At 38.5% G+C, this 21,298-nt stretch overlaps 2 protein-coding genes across 5 annotated transcripts in view; one reads left to right on the plus strand and one right to left on the minus strand.

Moving 5' to 3' along the window:
• The first annotated feature begins 6,214 nt into the window (after nt 1–6,214).
• Nucleotides 6,215–14,641, plus strand: ptpn23b (protein tyrosine phosphatase, non-receptor type 23, b). Its single transcript, XM_079877907.1, has 20 exons — nt 6,215–6,469; nt 7,209–7,283; nt 7,391–7,518; nt 7,630–7,706; nt 7,805–7,854; nt 7,965–8,096; nt 8,202–8,282; nt 8,378–8,503; nt 9,223–9,270; nt 9,489–9,545; nt 9,624–9,682; nt 9,832–9,911; nt 10,001–10,115; nt 10,208–10,273; nt 10,487–10,626; nt 10,924–11,229; nt 11,331–11,485; nt 11,596–11,747; nt 11,851–12,030; nt 12,330–14,641. The coding sequence occupies exons 1-20, from the start codon at nt 6,386–6,388 to the stop codon at nt 13,912–13,914; spliced, it is 3,696 nt and encodes a 1,231-aa protein (XP_079734033.1). The 5' UTR covers nt 6,215–6,385; the 3' UTR covers nt 13,915–14,641.
• Nucleotides 14,642–15,769: 1,128 nt separating this feature from the next.
• cspg5b (chondroitin sulfate proteoglycan 5b) overlaps nt 15,770–21,298 on the minus strand; it is a 44,413-nt gene continuing 38,884 nt past the window's right edge. For 2 of the 4 annotated variants that reach the window (XM_079877917.1, XM_079877916.1), the window contains 2 exons: nt 21,158–21,283; nt 15,795–16,777 (listed from right to left, as the gene is read on the minus strand). In XM_079877917.1, coding sequence (XP_079734043.1) covers nt 16,487–16,777; nt 21,158–21,283 — 417 coding nt within the window. In that variant the 3' untranslated portion in view covers nt 15,795–16,486. Of the gene's footprint in view, nt 16,778–21,157; nt 21,284–21,298 lie in introns of all 4 variants that reach the window. The other 2 variants (XM_079877918.1, XM_079877919.1) reach the window with 2 other exon arrangements.

The raw sequence follows: 21,298 nt of genomic DNA on the forward strand, positions 1-21,298 counted from the left end.
TCAGACTGTGTTCACACTGCACTGATGGAGTCGTAGAGGACGAGCTACACTTCCTCACCCAGTGCAGCAAGTACAAACACATCAGAGACTCTTATTTCACACGAATAGCTCAGATTTTACCCCAGTTCCAACAAGCGAGCCTCATAGACAAACTGTCTTATATTCTGGGAGAGAAAGAAGAGTGTGTTCTCCTGGCAGCGCAGTATGTGTCTTCCTGCCATCATATGAGGGACAAGGGCTGAACCCTCTTTTACATTAAACTGCTCTCTGGACTTTTTTTTTTTTTTTTTTTTTTTTTCATTGTGATATATTTATGCATAATATTGAAATGTATTTTTTATTTTTTATTATTATTATTATTGTTCACTTTTATGTATCAACATGTACGTATATGTTTGTATATGTCTATTGCTTTGGCAATATTGTGCTATTTTACACAGTCATGCCAATAAAGCTCATTTGAATTGAATTGAATTGAATTGAGAGAGAGAGAGAGAGAGAGAGAGAGAGAGAGAGAGAGAGAGAGAGAGAGAGAGAGAGAGAGAGAGAGAGAGAGAGAGAGAGAGAGAGAGAGAGAGAGAGAGAGAGAGATTATCCAACATATATCATAATATATCCGTCATATATCAGTCAAACCTTTACCTCTGTGCAGTCTATATTCCACCTCATGACTCTCCCTATTACGAAGAGCAAAGCTTCCCAATATTACAGACTGACATCTTACACTTTCAGTCCAGAGGAAACATCCTCATCTGCGGAGACTTAAACGCCAGAACAGGGCGAGAAATTGATTATGTAAATATTGTAGATAATGACCACATCCCCAATGACACCACGTTTCATCCCTCATCGAATATCACACCGAGAAACAGCTATGATACCTCAGTGAACAATAGTGGAAAACACATGTTGAAACTCTGTAAAGGTTTAGGATTATACATCATTAACGGCAGAACTCGTGGAGATACATTAGGTAGATTCACTTACTGCTCCAGATTAGGAACCAGTGTGGTTGATTATTCAGTAACAGATATTGATCAAAGCTTTATTAATGCCTTCACAGTCAGACCTCAGCTCCCGATGTCCGATCACTGCCAAACTGTGCTTTATCAGAAAGCCCCATGTCAAATAACCAAAACTGCTCCACCTGAATCTGAAAAACTGTTTCCTCTGAAACAGAAACTCAAGTGGAATCAATCCAACTCAGAACAATTCAGAGAAAATATGAACAGCCCTACTATATTAAAAATGCTAGGTGACTTTATGTCCACTGATTTCACCTTAGATATTAATGGAATAAATTTAGCAACAAAAAACTTTAATTACATATTCATAACATTGATAACTCTATCTAATATTAAACAGCAAACCAAACATAGAACCAGTCAACAGAGAAAGAGAAAGGATGTCTGGTTCGATGATGAATGTGCCGGTCTCAGAAAAGAACTCAGGAGACTTTCTAACAAAAAGCACAAAGATCCGTCCAGCCAGACATTACGGCTTTCTTACTCAGACTGTCTGCAAAAGTACAAAACACTTCTGTGGAAAAAAAGAGAAAAATATTTTCAAACTAAAATTGAAGAAATTGACGATTCAATAGATCAAAACACTTTCTGGACCTTATATAAAAAACTCGAAAAACCCAAATTAGAGATATCACTCCAGAATGGCACAATCTGGAAATCTTACTTCGAAAATCTGTATCAAAAAATTGAGCCGGCTGACCTCAACCAGCCTCAGAGTAAAATAAAGAAAACACTAGAAGACATGGAAAAAACTATTAAGAATTATCAAAATCCATTAGATAAATCAATAACAATATCTGCAATATTAGAACATATTAAAAATCTTAAATTAAAGAAAGCATGTGGACAAGATCACATTAATAACGAAATGCTTAAACTCAGCAGTCCCAGCATGATTCAAACAATAGCCAAATTATTTAATCTGGTGTTCTGGTCTGGACACTTCCCTGAGATCTGGTCTGAGGGACTCATCACCCCCATATTTAAGAGCGGTGATCGATTCGACCCCAATAACTACCGCGGGATCAGTGTGGGCAGTGTGTTGGGAAAACTGTTCTGCAGTATCATCAACACACGCATCGTCTCACACATCTCAGCACACAACATCTTAAATAAAGCTCAGATTGGCTTCTTACCAAAACACCGCACATCCGACCACATCTATTCTCTCCACACTCTAATCAACAAGAACATCAACGACAAACAAAGGAAAATATTTGCATGTTTTGTAGACTTTAAAAAAGCATTTGATTCAATTTGGCATGATGGTCTATTGTACAAAATCCTACAAATTGGCATCGGCGGAAAAACATTTGACATTATAAAATCTCTGTACACCAACAGCAAAAGTGCGGTGAAGATCGGTAACCACAGAACCGCGTTCTTCCAGCAGGGCCGTGGAGTGAGGCAGGGCTGCAGTCTGAGCCCGACTCTATTCAACATCTACATCAATGACCTGGCATCAGCGCTGGAGAGCTCTACTGCGCCCGGCCTCACTCTACAGGGGTCAGAGGTCAGATGTCTGCTGTACGCGGATGATCTGGTCCTGCTGTCCCGCACACCTGAGGGCCTTCAGCAGAGCCTGTCCCTGCTGGAACAATACTGTCACGACTGGGCCCTGACAGTCAATCTGGACAAAACCAGAGTCATGGTGTTCCAGAAGAAAGCCCGATCTCAGGCACACAAACACCTGTTCCTGTATAAAGGCCATGTCCTGCAGCACAGCTCTAGCTACAGATATCTGGGCATCGACATCAGCGCTTCGGGACGCTTCGGTCTGGCTGTGAAAACACTCGGTGAAAAGGCTCGGAGGGCTTTCTATGCTATAAAGTCACGATGTGGACACTTAAAATTACCCATTAAAACCTGGATAAAATTATATAATTCAATAATAAAACCAATAATTTTATATGGATGTGAAATTTGGGGACCAGTACTAAATTGTAAAAATTGGGATAAAACATCAGTAGAAAAATTACAATTGGAAATTGGCAAAAATATTCTCGGGGTTCACAGAAACACGTCCACTGCCGCCTGCAGGGCTGAGCTGGGCCTGTACCCGCTGAACATCGAGATCCAGAGGAGATGTGTTCAGTTCTGGCATCACCTCCATCAGTCTGACCCAGAGTCAGTGCAATATAAAGCCCTCCTCGCCAATGAAAGCTCAGCAGAACCTCATCCTCTGAACACACTCGCTCTCCAACTCGTCCATCAGACTATACTCCCCATCAACCCCAAACCTATCATTAACCAAATCCACAAACATCTAAAAGTCACTCATGATGAAGCACTAAAAGCACATTTTGCCCTCCAGAATAAACTCCAATGTTACTCGACCCTCAATAGAACCACTAAATTGGCCAGTTATCTATTTATTAAACATTTTAAAGAAAGACAAATCCTCTCCAAATACAGATTAAGTGACCATGATCTAGAGATAGAGAGAGGAAGACATAGACTAACATGGACAGAGAGAGAGCAGAGGATCTGTAGACACTGTGACCTACAGCACATCGAGGATGAGGAACACTTTCTGCTCTTCTGCTCTAAATACTCCAGTATAAGAGAAACCTTTCTGCCCAGATTTGAAATCTTGATTCCATCATTCTTTGAACTTAGTGACACTGAGAAAATGTTCTTCTTACTGGGAGAAGATGATAGAACAGCTGAACTAGCGGCTAAATATGTGTTAGCTATTCACAACGCCAGAGTCAGCTAATTCTCTAGAGAGACCCACTGTATTTATTCATTTATTAGGATAGATTGTGTTTATTTATCTATTTATTTATATTTACTATGCTACATATGACATGATATATACATATGTTTTATTTGTTTTATTATTTATATATAATATGTTGATGCTTTGGCAACATTGTGTTACACAGTCATGCTAATAAAGCTCATTTTGAATTGAATTGAATTGAGAGAGAGAGAGAGAGAGAGAGAGAGAGAGAGAGAGAGAGAGAGAGAGAGAGAGAGAGAGAGAGAGAGAGAGAGAGAGAGAGAGAGAGAGAGAGAGAGAGAGAGAGAGAGAGAGAGAGAGGTCAATTAAATTTTGCCAGCATTTAAATCAAACTGATAAAAATTCCATTGCATACAAAGCTCTCCTGAGCAACCAGCGGGGTTCAGATGTCCACCCCCTGGACCAGCTGGCTCAGAGGTACACGGAGATAAACACAGTCAGTAGTGGACAGACAGGCAGAGAGAGAGACAGGTACACTGAGCATCAGAGTCGCCACAGACACAATCCTCAGTCTTCAATCAAAAGATTTGAAACTAAATTAAAAGACGAGTATACAGAACAATGGCAAAATGAAAATAAAATACATCACAAACTCCTCTGTTATCAATCCCTGAACAGAGATATCCAATTGGCCGAATATCTCAAAACAAAAAATCCAAAAGAAATACGAATTTTAACAAAATACAGAGTCAGTGACCACGAGCTGGAAATTGAAAGAGGTAGACATTTAAAAGTGTGGAGACCAAGAGAGGAACGTGTCTGTACACACTGCCACCAGGGTATCGAAACAGAATTACATTTCCTATGTACATGTCCCAAATATGAAGACTTAAGAACCAAATATTTCCAAAACTTTGAAAAACATATACCAGGCTTCACTACCTACACTGAGGACAAAAAGCTTCCTTTTTTATTAGGGGAAGATAAAAGCACAGCATGGCTAGCAGCTAAATATGTCTTCTCCTGCCACAATACAAGGCTAAATTAATAGAAAATTGTTTAAGAGGTATTTATACAAGTTATGTATTATATATATGTATATATATATATATATATATATATATTTTTTTTTGTTATTATCTTGTTTGTCTGTATTCTCTTCTTTTTTATATGTACATATATATATGTGTATATGTATGTATGTATGTATGTGTATGTATATGTATATGTATGTGTATGTGTATGTGTGTATATATATATATATTTTTGTTTCAATGTACCCTTTGAGGGACATGCACAGAATGTGTTTAGTATCTGCATCTACATCATAATTATCCTGTTTTCTTGTATTACTATATCAGATGTATTAACTCCTTGTTGTTGTTTATATTTGTTCTTATGCTTTGGCAACACAGATGCATTTTTTTTTGTCATGCCAATAAAGCAACATGAAATTGAAATTGAAAAAAAATTGAGAGAGAGAGAGAGAGAGAGAGAGAGAGAGAGAGAGAGAGAGAGAGAGAGAGAGAGAGAGAGAGAGAGAGAGAGAGAGAGAGATGATCACCCTGTGGTCTTTCACTGTGTACTGTATGTATGTGTGTATGTATTTTGATCTTTAGAGCTTGCGATATTCTTTCATCATTATCTGCTGTTTGAGTTTTTATCTATGGAGAGACATAGTGACACAAACATGCTTATGAGAAAACATTTTAGAGAACTACATACAGTCTACATACCTTTTAAATGCTCTTACACCTAATACTTTTAAGGTAACTACATTTTCTATACCCCGTATTTCGGAGAGTTAATCAACAGATCATAACTTATATTACACACAGACATTTTAAATGCTGAGGCTATTTGTTTCTTAACTTAAAGAACTCTTTTTTTTTTTTTTTTTTTTTTTTTTTGGCTGATTATAATTCCTTATTCAAAACACTAAACTGATACGCTGCTGCCACCTAGTGCATACAAATCATGTGAATAGGTAAACACGAGAAAAAACAATAATAAATGTCATTAAAGTTCAACATTTCTGAGACATAAAGCAATAGGCCTACGTACATTCAATGTTCAAGATTGTTCAGAATAACATTAATGAACATTAATATAAAATGTCCTATAATATAGCCAACTCGTTTTCCTAAAATATAGTATGTTATATTATATGAAATATCACCTATTCTTTGAAACATTAAATATAAAAGATGAAGATTATTAAAAATTAGGTAAAAAAAAAAAAAGTTTGAAATTTGATACCTTTTGTTTGTGTATGAAACGTTGCCATAATGGATCAAATTACAACATTAATGTAACGTTATATCAAATGATTTCTTTGAGACTGAAGTAGGCTACTCAGAATATCATAAATCAAATTAGACTTTTTTTTTTATTTTGAGTATTTTTAATACAGTACAAATAGTTACATATTTGGAGACAAACAAGGTAATAAAGCTAACGTAAATCGCTTATGCTATGGATGTTGACGTACTTCCGGTGACGTAGTGTTTTGAAGACGAGTCAAAGGTTGGAGCGTCAGGCGGATCGGGGCGTCAAGTTTTCTGATCAAATCGAGACATTATAATTAGCTTCGTCTTTTTAGGTAATTAAAAACAAGTTGTACGAAACCGCTGAAAACTCGTGTTAAGTTGAAATAGTACTTCGTGGAGTCGAAATGGAGGCCGTTCCCAGGATGCCGATGATTTGGCTGGAGCTGAAGGAAGCTGGGGAGTTTGAGTTCAGTCCTCCTGTCAGACAGGTGAGAAAGAATCCGCGTCACATTAATCCAGCCTGTTACACAACAGTGATCAGCTCCAGAGAGGATCATTCCTGTTATGCACTTCCTTTTGATTTCCGTAACATAAACTCAGTAAGAAGGTATTTGCCTGTATTGTAATTTAGGGAAGTTTGCATAGATATGGGTAAAAGTATTTTTATGTATTTATTTTATTATTTTCACAAATTGGATGGAAAGCGATGAAAACATATACACTGATTACAAGTTAGGATAGTATTATTAAGAAAATGTTTTGTTTTAAATATTTTGATATGGATGTAGACATGAAAATGAAGAAACGCTTTGAATATTGCGCAATATTCCAACGTCAGTTTTTCATGTTTCACCAATTAATATTTGCCTCTTGAAACATATTCTTCTTCTAATCAGACTCAGATCTGCATCGTAATTTTATGCAAGGAGCTGTCTTTTTTAATGATTTCAAGGGCTATGTCACTCGTGGATCCATTTAACAGCAGTTGTTATGAAACTGATATTTTCACAGCCTTTGTGCTTGTAAGCATCTATGTCTTGTGTAACCTGGTCATTTGAAAACCAAATGATCTCCCTCGCTTTTGCTGGCCTTATTTTTTACACATTTGCATTAAGCCAACTAAAGGACCTTGCCTTATCAAGATTGTTTCATTTTGTGTATGACAGTAACATTGGATTGCAGTAGAATAAAAATATAACAGTATTCTTTCCCCCTCTTTTGTCCCAGTACATTCAAATAAACTATGGTGAGAACCCTGAGAACTACACTGAGTCACTGAAGAGGCTGGAGCAACTTAGACAGGTGGGCTAGATCAATGGGATAGTGGGAAGTGTAGTTGTACAGTTGTGTCTGTGGTTAACAAGCTTTAAAAAAGGTTCTTTATTCTCATTCTTTATTCTTATTCTCAGAGTGTGGTAAACATCCCGAGGGATTTTGAGGGCTGCAGCACTCTTCGAAAGTACTGTGGTCAGCTGCACTTTCTGCAGAGTCGTGTTCCCATGGCAGCTGGCCAGGAGGTTGCAGTGCCCGTGACTTGGTAAAATGATGTCGTTGGTGCTCACTTATTATATAAGACCATACTTGCTATGTCGATATGCAAGATAGTAGTCATGCCGTTTTAGCTTTCGTGCTTTCGTTCTGCTCGCAGGACGGACATCTTCTCAGGGAGGAATATCACACATGATGATATTAACTATGAGCAGGCTTGTGTCTTGTATAACCTGGGTGAGTTAAATGCAGTCAAAGCATCAGCACATATGGATTACTGCAAATTTGATTTGCTTAGTAATTCAACTATCAACAAACCCTCTAATGCATTTTAGGTGCACTGCACTCGCTGCTGGGAGCTGTGGATAACCGCCTGTCTGAGGAGGTGAACATGCACTCTTACATATATTTGCTAGTAAGAAATCTTAAGAAAAGTGAAATGATTCACTGAAATTTCGAACCTTTTGCTCCTTTTGTGTGCATGCGTGTGTTAAGGGGATGAAAGTGTCCTGTACGCATTTCCAGTGTTCTGCTGGGGCTTTCACTCACCTCAGAGACCACTACAATCACAGCTACAGCTCTGACATGAGCGGCCTGGCACTTTCAATCAAAATCAGCCTCATGCTGGTAAACACAGTCCATCACACAAATGCTACTTTTATTACCTGGGAAAATCCACTTTAATCTGACAACCTCTCGTCTCTTTTTCTGTTTCTATCGTTCTCTCTGAAGGCACAGGCTCAAGAGTGTCTCTTGGAGAAAACTCTACTAGACAACAGAAAGAGTCATTTAATAGCAAAGATTTGTGCTCGGGTATGAAGTTTTGGACATATGCTTATCTGTCAGCATCACAGCAGGTCTTTGATTCACAGAGCATTTGCCACTTCAACCCTAATGTCTGATTGCAGGTGTGTGACTATTATAAGGATTGCCTGAGGCTGCTGGATAATTCAGAATGTGTGCCAGGAAGGATTCAGAAAGAGTGGGGGAAACTCATCAGCATGAAGATCAGCTACTTCAGTGCCATCACACACGTGAGACTATCACACTCACCATGCGGTTTAGATTAAAGGGATAGTTCAGGCAAAAATGAAAATTCTGTCATCATTTACTCACCCTCAGGTTGTCCCAAACCTGTCAAGTCAAGTCAAGTCATCTTCATTTATATAGCGCTTTTAACAATGTAGATTGTTTCAAAGCAGCTTTACAGAGATAAACGTATAATTTAAAGGTATAGTGGAGGATCTTTCCGAATTTTAGATAAGACCCGCCCTCTCCACTTTTTGAATAAGTTTGATTGATTCACCAGAATGATTGACAATTAGGGGGACCAATAGTATAGGTGATCCACCCGGAAGTAAAAAATCCTCCATTATACCTTTAAGGTAACAGAGATTGTTTTGGCTTTATAGCGGGTCTTTAATAAAGTTATTTTCCAGCTAAAGTTAGTTTTAGTTTCTGTATGAATTTATTTCTTCTGCTGAACACAAAAGAAGAGATTTTGAGGAATATGGGTAACCAAACAGTTCATGGATCCCATTGACTTCCACCAAGTCAATGGGGTACATCAACTGTTTGGTTACGGATATTCTTCAAAATATCTTTTGTGTTCATTAATCATACAGGTTTTGAACAACCTGAAGGGGAGTAAATGATGACAGAATTAAAAGTTTTAGGTGAACTATCCCTTTAATGCATTTTCATAGACTTGTTGGTTATTTTCATAAACCATGCCTCATTTTATTTTCATTAGTTACACATGGGGAAGCAGTCAGAGGAACAGCAGAAATACGGAGAAGCAGTAAGTATGTGCTCATGTGCATTTGTTTTTAGCGAAGCATAATTTTTGAATTGAATGGGCTATTATTTTACTATTATATATTATTATTAATAGTAATATTTTTATTTATGTTTTGCTGGCTGATATTTGACATTACTTGGTGTACCTGAGTATCACTGCACAATATGGGCATAATATTCTCTGATGACAGTGTGAGGTCGCCTGCTGTTTCTCCACAGGTCGCATACTTTCAGTACTCTATCGACAAACTTAATGAGGCAATTAAGCAGAGCAAGGTAAAGATTCTCAAACACCCGCACACAACCCACCTGTTCATTAAGCACTTTTACATGTGTACTCATCAACCTTTTCAGGGTCAACCAGAACTTGTACAGGAAGCTTTGAAATTCACCATGGATGTGATTGGTGGAAAGTAAGATCTCACATTTATTACTATGATAATACCCAAATTACACCCTTAGTCTTAAAAGTTTTCAGTGTATGCTGTGGTGTTTAATCTCTCCAAAAGTCTTTTTAAAAATATTTGATTAATGTCATTTTATTACTTTTTGTCTGTTTCAGATATAACTCCGCTAAGAAGGACAATGACTTCATTTACCACGAGTCTGTGCCCAGTCTGGACACATTGGTGGCAGTAAAAGGTATACAAACAGCTCTCATATCTCTTTTAAAATGATCTTAAAGACCGTAGAAATTATTATTAAGTTCGCATTTGTGACATCTGACACAGGTGCATCATTGGTGAAACCCCTACCTGTGAGCCTAACTGATCAAAGTGTCACTGGCCCTGACCTCTTCTCTAAACTTGTTCCCATGGCAACTCATGAGGCATCATCCCTTTACAGGTCAGCTGGTACATTGGTAACATGCTTCACTGATGTGTTACTTTAAAAGTGTATGTAGAAAGTCTCTCTCTCTCTATCTCTCTCTCTCTCAGTGAGGAGAAGGCAAAGCTACTCCGGGACATTGTGGCTAAAATAGAGGACAAAAACCAAATCCTTGAGTAAGTTACTCATAAAAACAAATATTGACCTAAAAATATTCTGTCATAATTTACTCACCCTCAAAGAAGGTCATCCAGGATTCCAGGAACGATGAGCAAATAATGACAGAATTTCCATTTTTGGGGAAACTAACCCTTTAAAAGTGAATTTACTCTGTGTATCTATAGGCTTTTACAGTAGCTGAAATTTTTTCCTCTTCTCAATTTATGCAGAAAATTTATGGAGTCTCTAAGCAGTGACGCGGTGTATAAAATTGACATGTTTAAATCTCTGCCTGATGTTGTATTGGAAAAATGTGCATTTCTCAGTGTACGACCAGACACTGTTAAGAACCTCGTCCAGGCAATGCAAGGTGAGAATATACACATAGACAAACAAAAACTTAAAATGATGACAATTTTTTTTAAAATTTGTGATTATTAAATGTGCAGTCTGCCATTTTACTGTGTGTTAATTTTTTTTAGAAGTCTTTTCAACATTAAAACAAGGATTCTATGATCTGTTGTTCACAGGGATTCTATGATCTGTGAAATGTTATGTCTAGGATATTTCTGACTAATTACCAATACTATTCTAATTTAATTTATTATTTACTATTATTGTTTGATTTTTAATTTGATGCTTTTTATCATGTGTGTGTGTGTTGCAGCACTATCTAATGTTTACACTGATGTGGGTTCATCCCTGGATGAGGTCCGTAGTGCCCTTGAGGAAGATGAGGCCGGAGAGAAGAGTTTAATAGAGGTTGTGGGGCAGAAGGGATTGCCGGCCAGGTCTGCAGTCTTGCAGGAGATTCAGAAAGAGTTGAAGAAATATGAAGCTGCTCATCAGACAGCCAGCAACACCAACACCGAGCTCCACAGAGCCATGAACCAGCACATACCAAACCTACGTCTGTTACAGGGATCTGTTGAGGAACTCAGAAAGAGCCTGCCCCAGCCACAACTCAGTCAAGGTAAAAGTGTTTTTTACTGATGTACATTGAAAGACATAGAAGTTATCTGTTGTGAGTTTATTCATTATCCCTAAAAATGTAATGATCTCTTTTCTTTGTAGACGAAACATCGTCCTTGCAAAAATTTAAGGCTATTCTTGGCAAAGTTGATGAAATGCGAAAGCAGAGGATCTCATTGGAGAGTCAGCTCCGTGACCTTATTCATAAAGATGACATCACTGGAGTCCTGGTAACCACAGATCGTGCTGAGATCAAGGTTAATGACCAACTGAAACTGTACTGCCTTTTCTTTATCGCTTTGTGCTGTCGATTCAAATTGAACGAATGACCCGTCAAAAATGTCTTTCCCTCTATCCTCTCTTTCAGACATTGTTTGAGGAGCAGTTGAAGAAGTATGATCAGCTGAAGGGATATATAGAACAGAACTTGATTGCTCAGGATAACATCCTGAAAGCCCTGACAGAAGCAAATGTGCAGTACGCCCCTGTCCGCAAGACACTCATTCTCACAGAGCAACAGTATGTTTTTGTCTGTGTATTTTCATAGTCAAAAGACTCAGATTTCAAGTGTTAGTATCTGTTTCAGTGACATTGTATGCAATCCTCTCATTTTGTCCTGAAGATGGAATGGCACTGTGCAAGCCCTGATTGCCTCATTTGAGGCATATGAGGACTTGATGAAGAAGGCGGAGGAGGGCAGAGACTTCTACCAGGATCTGGACAAGAAGACCTCTGGCTTGTTGGACAAAACTAAGTCCTGTTGCCAAACCAGAGAGAAGGAGCGAGTTGCCATGCTGGAAAAGTAAGTTGTCTCAAGTAGAAGGGTATGATATTGTGCATATATTTTTTATTTCTGTACACTGTTTGAAGAGACAGTCACCTGGATGTACAGGATCAAGTACCTTGACTTACAGTAGACACAATTCAGATTTCAGTAAATTTTTAGATTGTGTTAGATTGAATCTGAAACATACTTATCATCAGTGTGAATTATGAACCAGTTGACTACTACCACTTAATACTAAAGGTATTCCTTTTCAAATGGCTGTTTTTCAACAATGTATCTCATTCCATGCTTGTCTGACATACTACTTTCTGCAGGGAGATTGAAAAAGGGCCGCCTCCTAGACCTGCTGCCCGAAAACCTGTAGTCGGCCAGAAAGTTGTTGGTTCTAGAACCGGCCCTTCCAGTCTTGAATCTGTAGGTCCTTCTGTTGCCTCTTTTGAAGATCTCCCACAAGAACTACAAAGCTTCCCTCCAAATCTGAATTTGCCCAGAGGTCCATTACTTCCCAATCCTGTTCCCCATGGTGGAACCCCTCTTAGCTGGCCACAAGGGGAAAGCCCATTTCCCCCAAATCGGTTTCCAAACCCCCAATTTCCAACTACAGATCCAAAGCAACAGTTGTCCCACAATCTCCCACAAAATCAGGCACCTTATGGCCAGCCCTTTGCTCCCATGCAAATCCCTGGGCTGCCACCACAGCAGTTCCAGGCAAGATCAGCTGGAAACATCACACATGTCCATCCGCAGGTTAATCAATCGAACACCGCACAGGTGCCTTCTCAGGGGTACAATCCAGCTCTCTGGCAGCAAGCTCATGGTGGGCCCATTGCTGTTACAGGAGGTTATTCTGTGCCTCCACAAATGGGTCAGATTCCTCAAAATTCCATTAGGCCTGGTTTACCTGGACAACCACAAGTATCCTTGCCAAACTCTTTTGGGCAGCACATGCCAGCTGTCATGACTCAGTCTTCCTCTGTCCAACAGATCATACAGGGAACACAGTGCCAAAGCTTTACCAGCCAGCCTAGACAAAGCATCCCCTCAACCGCACCAAGAAGTGCATTTCCTGGGCAAATCCTTCCCCCCTTCCCACCTGGACAGGTCCAATCTCCCATGCTAGGCCAAACACAGCAACAGTCTGGCCTCCCCTCAGGTTACCGACCCGCATTAGTTCCCCACATCCAACCCCAGCATGGTCTAACAGGCCAACAGACAGTGTCCCATCCTCAGGGAGCCCTCATTCCAGGACAAGCTCAAACTCAGCCTCAGTGCAGTCTTTCCAATCAGTTCCATCCTGGACAACTTCCACAAAACATGCCTCAGCCTTATATGGGGTATGCTGCCACATCTTTTCCATCTTTGCAACCTAGGCAAATCCCTGCACCCCAACAAGTACATCCAGGCTCTCAAATCTTTCCACAGGCACCCTTGAGCCAAAATTCCCAAATTCCTTATGGTGCTCGTCCACTTAATCAGCCTCAAATGCCACCAGGAGCTGTACCACCACAAAGTAATATGTATTCATTTGCACCAACACACATGGGTCAACAGACCATTCCACCCCAATTCAATACCATGTTTAATGGCCCAGGGGGGCAACCCATGTACACTCCTGGTCAAAGCCAAATACTTGGCCCTCAAAATGTGGCTCATCCATCATCAGGACAAGCAGCAGCCCCAATGATGGACAATCCAGTTCCACTATCACTTGCCAGCACCCTCATTCCTATACCATCACCTGTTCAGGTTTCATCCCAGAACCAGATTTCCACTCCTAGACCAGGTGTGCCATCCTCTTCCACATCAAGTGCTGCTCCAACTGATGAGATGAGGTCCGACTCCACTACTGTTCTGAATCTTATCCAGAACAAGGTGGATAATCTCAGCATTGAGTCCTAAACTGATTGCGGAGTGGATAAATGATCAAACTCAATCATAAAAGCAGTCTCTTGCTGTGTCCCATACCAACAACTGTACATAAGCCGTCAATGATAGTCAGGATACCACACAGTGCACAATCAAATATGATGGGGGTGTCAACAGAGGGTTGCTGAAAAAATAGATTTTTGGTGATTTGGATTCTTTGTAGTCACAACACAAGATCTAATGCCTGAACACACACTAACACCTGCCTTTTCTACATGTACAGTACTGACACAGAATTGCACTGTACTCTCTGAATCAGTAATTACAAACTTACCAAATGTGCTGCAAGAAAAAAAGGAAACTGCTTTTGCTCTGTAATTCTATGCAATACTCTAATATGTCAAGTATCACTCTTTGTATTTCTATTCCTAAATAGCACTTTAGTCTGCACTCTGAGAGTGATGACAACGATGATGGTGATGAGGAGATTGTGTTTTTCTTTTTTTTAATACCAAAACTATTCTAGTTCTTATAAATTGTGATAAATTGTAAACACTGCTTTCTTTTAACTCTGTATTATACCGTAACAAAACCGTAACATTTTCATTTTATAAAAAGGGAAATGCTTTTTGATTGACTTGCACCATTATTTTATGTGGAGATGTTGCTTCTGTATAAAATTCAATATTAAATAAACTAGCTTACTTGAAAATATGTTCACATGTCTACCTTTATAAAAAATTAGCAGCACTACGCACCTGGACTTGTGCAGTTGTTGTCTTCCTTATAGACCACTTCAAGCTTGCTCAAGCTGCATGGGGAGCATCTGTGAACAATCTTCAGGTCTTTCCCCCTTGCAGTGGCATCCAGGCCAATGCTTTGAAATTGTTCCCTATGTCCAGTGTTGTTTTAGGATCCTTATAGTGAAAGGTGAATTCTCACTAGTCTTATGCTATGTGTCCTCCCATCACTCCACACCACACCCCACTTTACGTACTAAGACCATTCTTAGACGTTTCACAGTATGCGTTCCTTATTAATACAGTATACAAAACAAAACCTACAGATTGTGGTGGATAATACAATAAACATACTGTTATGTGCTAATGCACCATTGTTGAAGGGTATTGTCGAATGCACCACAGCCTTAATATGGCCATATGATGGCACTGTCTGGTTATGTTCTGGTCTTGTAGGATTGTTTAGTGAGCTTGTTGGTTCCCTCTTCACGGGTTCCTGGAGCTATCTAGATTAAATCAATACGCTTCATTTGCTTCAGGCACAAAGAACCACAGAATTACTACACGCACATCCTGCAGTAAAAGTCTGTAAATAAATAATAAAGCAGGGATGCTCAAATTGAGTCCATAAACATTTGCATCTTGTTTAAACACTATACTCATAAACAGGTCAGAGAAAGGCCTAAGATAAGAGGTCACAAAATTCACTCTATGCTTAATGGGTAGTGACTGGAATCTAGTATTGAACACAGTATTGATTTCTCTCATTGCATGTAAACATGAAAATGGCACATACAAGACATGCACGCAGTGTGTTTGTAAGCTAGTCAGAAATGGTTTTGTCCTAGTGAGCTCAAGAGCCCTTTACTCTTCTAAAATACCCAGTCTTTTATTTCAGCAGTCTGTGCACGCCGTCCCTTGCTTTTGACTTGCTTTGATGGAGTGAGCGCTGGGAGAGGAACTGACCCAGTTTTTCTCAATAAGATGGTTTTGGCTTGAGCAGAATAGCACAAATATTAGCATTGATGTTTTGTAGAGGACTTGGCTAGAGAACATGGTATAAGTTTAGATTATCAGCATACATCAGTCCGTCCTCTCATAAACACTGACAACTTTTTGACAGATATTGATACACACTGTAGTTTTTTAAAATTAAAGAGTTTAGTGTAAGTTATAACCAGTCCAGATTTTTATTATTAATATTTTAAATCCATTTTGCAGTTAAATAGTACTGCAGTGTGACAAATGTGACCATATTCAAATTTATACAATTTTTGCTAAATAAAATTTGAAGAAAAAATAAACCTTTCTACAGATGATGAAATTATTATATCACATTTTTGTCCAAGGAACCAAAAATAAACAATGTCAAATTAAACAATTCTAAAATTCTTTATTTTCAGTGAAAGTATTAATCTAACATTAAAAACGCAAAAAGCACCTTGTTAATAATAATAGTTATCAATTTGTTTGTATACCCTGAATGTTTACAGGTTACAAATGTGTATGCATGTGTGTGAATATAAATGTGCTGTTTGACAAAATACAACATAAAACATGGCACCGTAACACATGAAAACCACTTTTGTATATGTAATACCAAATTAACAGTTTTTCAACTTCTTATTTTCCCTTTATATTCCTGTTGCACAACACTGCCACTTTGTCTTGCCATTTCTATTAACCTTCATGGTGGAGCTGTGCTGTGCTGTTTCATATTCATATATTGTTTCATGTCCAAATTAATGTCTAGTTCATCCAAAACACTCACTTGTTAACAATCAATGTCTCATCATTTGTAACGGTCAAGACATATTTCTTTTTTTCAAGTCGTCGTACATCAGTGTTGAAGGCTTCTTCTCGTATTAAGGTGTGTAGGCCGTGCCCAGGTGAGGGCTGGATGACCCGGAGAGCACTCCCGGTAAGGAGCGTGTGCTTATGGGGCTGTAGCCGGGTTCGGAGCTGCGTCTGGAGCAGAGCTGGGACAGAGGCCTCCCCTGTACGAATTTGCCCATAGGCCGGCGCAGGCCGGGGGACTTTTTAGGGGATTTAGGGAGCTTGTAGAGGAAGACGTTGTAGTGAAGCGGGGGAGTTGTTTCAGGGAGCATTTTCACCTCTTTGGGGAGGAGCAACTCTAAGTCGATGGTCACACCACCCTGGACACGTACACACAAAGACACACACAAAGTACACACAAGCATAACAACACAAACATAGGAATCAAAAAGCACACAACACACGATTACACACAGATGGACACAAACATATGATACAAAAAAAAAAAAAAAAAAAAAGCAAAGTATAAAGAATTTAACAAAAATAAAGCACATAAATTGTTGATAACAACTCACTCATGAGCCGCTAAAAAATAATCCGAGTAAAAACAGGAACCTACTAAGTCATTGTTTTAAGAATATTAGTTTAAGCTGAGTGATTTCAGTGTTGACACCAACCTGGCACAAAATATATGAGGTGGGCATGACTCAGGAGCAAGTAATCAGCTTGCAGGAATTGATCTCAGATTATCAAGCATATGCAAGTTGAAGTAAACAAAGGATTGTACTTCACTTGCACTTTGTGTTAAGTAGAGGTTCAGACTTTTCAAGGCTTTTGTAATACTTTATTTTGTGGCTCATTTTCAACTTCCAAATTTTCTAGACTGATTGCCTACTTGTTTCTATCTAGCCTGCTCTTAATTGCTATGCAGACATCTAGCATTAATCACCAAATGAAATCATGTTTAACTCCTTTATCAGGAATTCAATTGTTCAAAAGCTTCTGCACTAATCCTAACCCTAACTCTCAGGGGAAGGAAGTTTTCCTAAGTTTGTCACATTCACATAACAGATGGGAAACTTTGGTATTAGCTTAAAGTGCACCTAGTATGCTTATTTGAAGCACAACACAACAGACTGGGCTTTCTGACCAATCAGAGCAGAGTAGGCTTTCAGAAAGGAGGGGTTTAGAGAGATGGAATCTTCAAACTAACTGTTTCAGACTCTTTGAGAAATGAGGTGATGTGCAATGTATATTATGAGAAAATGTAAATATTTTTTGACATTGGATGCACGTAAAACTATTGTAGAAGACCTCAAAAACAAAACGAGGAACCTTTAAAATAGCATAATAGGTGCACTTTAATCTTGGTTTTTGCATTACAATGAATAGACAGAATTCTGATCATAATTTGAGCCATCTTTGTGTCTATATATCTATACACACACACACACACGTTTTATATATACAGACATTTAACTGTCTATAACTGTTTTCAACATTGATAAAAATAAGAAATTATCTTAGAATGATTTCTGAAGGATCATGTGATGCTGAAGACCGGAGTAATAATGCTGAAAATACAGCTTTGCCATCACAGGAATAGATTGCAGTTTAAAATAAATTGCAACAGTATGTATTACAACAGAGTGTGTGTGTGTGTATTCACCAAGGCTGCATTAATTTGATTTAAAAAATACAGTAAAATACAGCAATATTGTGAAAGATAACAATTTAAAAGTTTTCTATTTCAATATATTTCAAAAATGTCATTTATTCCTGAGATGGCAAAGCTTAATTTTTGTATTGAGTGTCACATGATCCTTCGGAAATCATTCTAATAATGATTTGGCACTCAAGTAACATTTCTTATTATTAATGCCAATGTTGCAAACATTGTGTGCTGCTTAATATTTAACAGTTAACAGTGACTGTTAGAGTTCTTTCTATTCTATTTCATATTATTCATGTTTTGTCCAAACCCAATATGTAAAGTCAACCTATAGCCCAGCCATAGCGCGAAAGCACAGTTTGAATCTGGCAGTTATGTCACGTTACTGTACATTCGCTCCTTAGTGGTCAGCTGCTATAGTCTTACAATAGAGCGTTGTTATGGGGGTGAAATGTCCAGTATGGTTAGAAGCAGAACCTAATGAATGCTATAGCCATGCATAGGAGCGAAGCAAAACAGTGAGGAGAAGCAGTGAAACTGAAAAGGAGTCAAAATGGGAGCAGTGGAGTTTAGGAATAAACTGGCACTCAATTGTATTGGTAAAATGTTTTATTCCAAACAAACTTACTTTATTTATTCTCATTTGTTTTATCTCAATAAAAAAAAAAAAATACAAAAACAATTTCCAACACCTCATAATTAGTAATCAATTAGTTTCAAGACAAAATAGCTTTAAAACTGTATGATACCGCATATAAATATCAATCCAAGCAGTATTTCTAAATTTATATTCAGACATACACTGAATAAGTCAAGAAACATCTACAAATCTCAGAAATGTATTTTTTTTAACTGTCTAAATAGTTATGTTATTTCCCACAGACGTTTTCTTTTGCACGAAAGAACACCAATGCATGCTGACTTGAGTAAGGCAGGACAGACAGGAGTTCATAAGGTGAAGGTGTCACAGCGGTGAGGACTAAAGGCAGGGGCGTCAATTGGGTATGGCAGGGTATGGCGTCTGCCATCGATTAATGGAGTTATATTACTAAGGCTACGGGTGACATATAATTTGTAATTGTTTAATAAAAGAGAAAAGCAAGTAAATTAAAGCGATCTGGTTGTTATATTTGTGTCACATGAGTTCAACAGCGCTGCAAATGTATCTATTTACAACGTGATTTTGTAGCGTTTGAGTATTGTAGCCAATCACAGGCATTTCTATAGTGAGTGAGAATCCGTAGGTAGTGAGAATCCGCTCAGTATCGCTCAAATAGCTGAATGAGTTTGTTTAGTGCAAGTTTACTTAGCTTTACATGCACACAAATCCTCTCATTATAACAAACATAGCGGACATGATGTAAATAAAAGATTCATTGTTAAGCTTAGTCAGATTCATTGTTTAAAATGGGAGTTTTCGCACTCAATGAGTTTGAACTGAACTGACTGACAGCTTCAGTGATTGTAAATTAAGCACTCTTAATGCTCTTAACTAGCTGCCTGACTGTGTAATTTCAATTTCAATTTCAAGAAAAGTTTTAGTTTTTTTTTTTGATGAGGCTTAGTGACCTTTCCTACAAATATATACTTCCCACTTCAGTACAAAAAGTGACAAAAATTGACGGAAAAAACAAAACAAAACCTATGTTAGGGAGTGGAAATGGCTAATGAGCAAATACGTGCTCCTCTGCCACCATTGTTTGTATTTCAACAAGTGTTCTTTTTCCTACATCGTGAAACCTTTCGTTTTAAAAATTCGGGCAATCTTTGAAGGATGAACAAAAAATATTTTTGGTCATCACATTAAAACTAACATTTAAATTGGATAATATTCAGACTTTTGAGCTTTAAGTAATGGACAAAGTTAGCATAACAGTGGTCTATAACTGTCTAATTTGCTGGGTTATGATCAAAGCTATATGTGATTCATCACCACACACAGTTGTCGTCACGTCGAGGAAGCAAGATTTTGAGATGCCATCAGAGTTTGCCATACCTTGAGTTTGGTGAATTGACGCCACTGGCGGCCAAACCTTTGCATTGTGGGGTGAAGTGTTTCATAGCATAGCGTGACTTAGCGTGACATACATAGTATAACAAAGCTTGACATAACATGATGCAGCGTGACATCAGCAGAGACAGCAAGCAAGTACAAAGTGAATGTAGCAACGCCAACGTGCTGGTAGGGTACTCTGGCAATAGGAACTTCACTGCGCACAAAAATAAGTTAACATGCAAGTTCAGTGCTTCATTTGTAGCGGTGTTCCTATTCAGAGGCTGCATCCTTCGAAGGCCAAATGTGTGTCAATGGTGCGACAAAGGCTGTCCCAATTCAAAGTTTCTTTCGAATGCGGCCTACAAATGCTTCGTTTTCCTGGGCCACGAAGGATAGAATGAGTGGATCTTTCACAGCCCAGCCTATCCCAAGATTCACTGCATGCAAGTGACATCAGGATTTTTTGAGAAGTAAGTATTGGGTTCAAACTTACTTGAATATCTAACGATACAAAAGTTAAAAAACATTTTTTTTAAAGTGGTTCAAATGTTGTCATTACCAAGGTGCGATTTTACCAATAGATAATAGTTTTTAATATGTACATAAATGGACCATCGTGAACATATTTAAACAGGCTGTGAATATAACTTTCCAAAAAGTCCAGTACAAACGTTAAAGCCGCTCGTCAATGGCAGCTGTCACAGTTGCTAGGCGACAAGAGCAAGTTCCGACCTTCGAAGGATGCAGCCTCTGAAATGGGATACAGCTTGTGTGTTTTAAAGCTTACATTGAGCCACCTTGAGGTGACTGCAAGGAAGAGTGCCATGTCAATGCTTAGTCCACTAATTAGAGTTAGTTTTTTTTGCTTGTTTGTTTTTAACACCATGCCAACTTTTGTGGCTATTTTCATGGCAAGAAAAATGTATGGTAAAACTATATCAGGTTACAATTGATTTTTTCCCACTAATTAGAGAATTTTAGTAATTCCAAGGGGCCAAGTGGTGTCAAATGTGTCTTGTTACAGTCACAGCACTAGCCTGTGGCAATAAAATGTTTCTACACATTGTTCATGTTGTTCTGCAGTGAGTTTACCTCCCCTGCATTGTCTTCTGTGGCGGCCTTGTCGTTTTCGAGTTTTGCCGTGAGTGAGTTCTGGTTGTTCAAAGACTCGTCCTCTTTAGGGGGACATTTGCATGGCTCTTCTTTGCAAGAGTCATCCTGTGGAGCAACACA

The sequence above is a fragment of the Squalius cephalus genome (genome assembly GCF_949319135.1).
Source record: "Squalius cephalus genome assembly, chromosome: 8".
NCBI classification, from domain to species: Eukaryota; Metazoa; Chordata; class Actinopteri; order Cypriniformes; family Leuciscidae; genus Squalius; species Squalius cephalus.

What these genes read in the sequence shown, in the direction of transcription:
- ptpn23b (XM_079877907.1), top strand. Translation starts at nt 6,386, where the DNA reads ATGGAGGCCGTTCCCAGGATGCCGATGATTTGGCTGGAGCTGAAGGAA. An exon ending in CCAGCCACAACTCAGTCAAG is followed by an intron (nt 11,230 to 11,330) that starts GTAAAAGTGTTT and finishes TTTTCTTTGTAG; the next exon opens with ACGAAACATCGTCCTTGCAA. An exon ending in CTCATTCTCACAGAGCAACA is followed by an intron (nt 11,748 to 11,850) that starts GTATGTTTTTGT and finishes TTTGTCCTGAAG; the next exon opens with ATGGAATGGCACTGTGCAAG.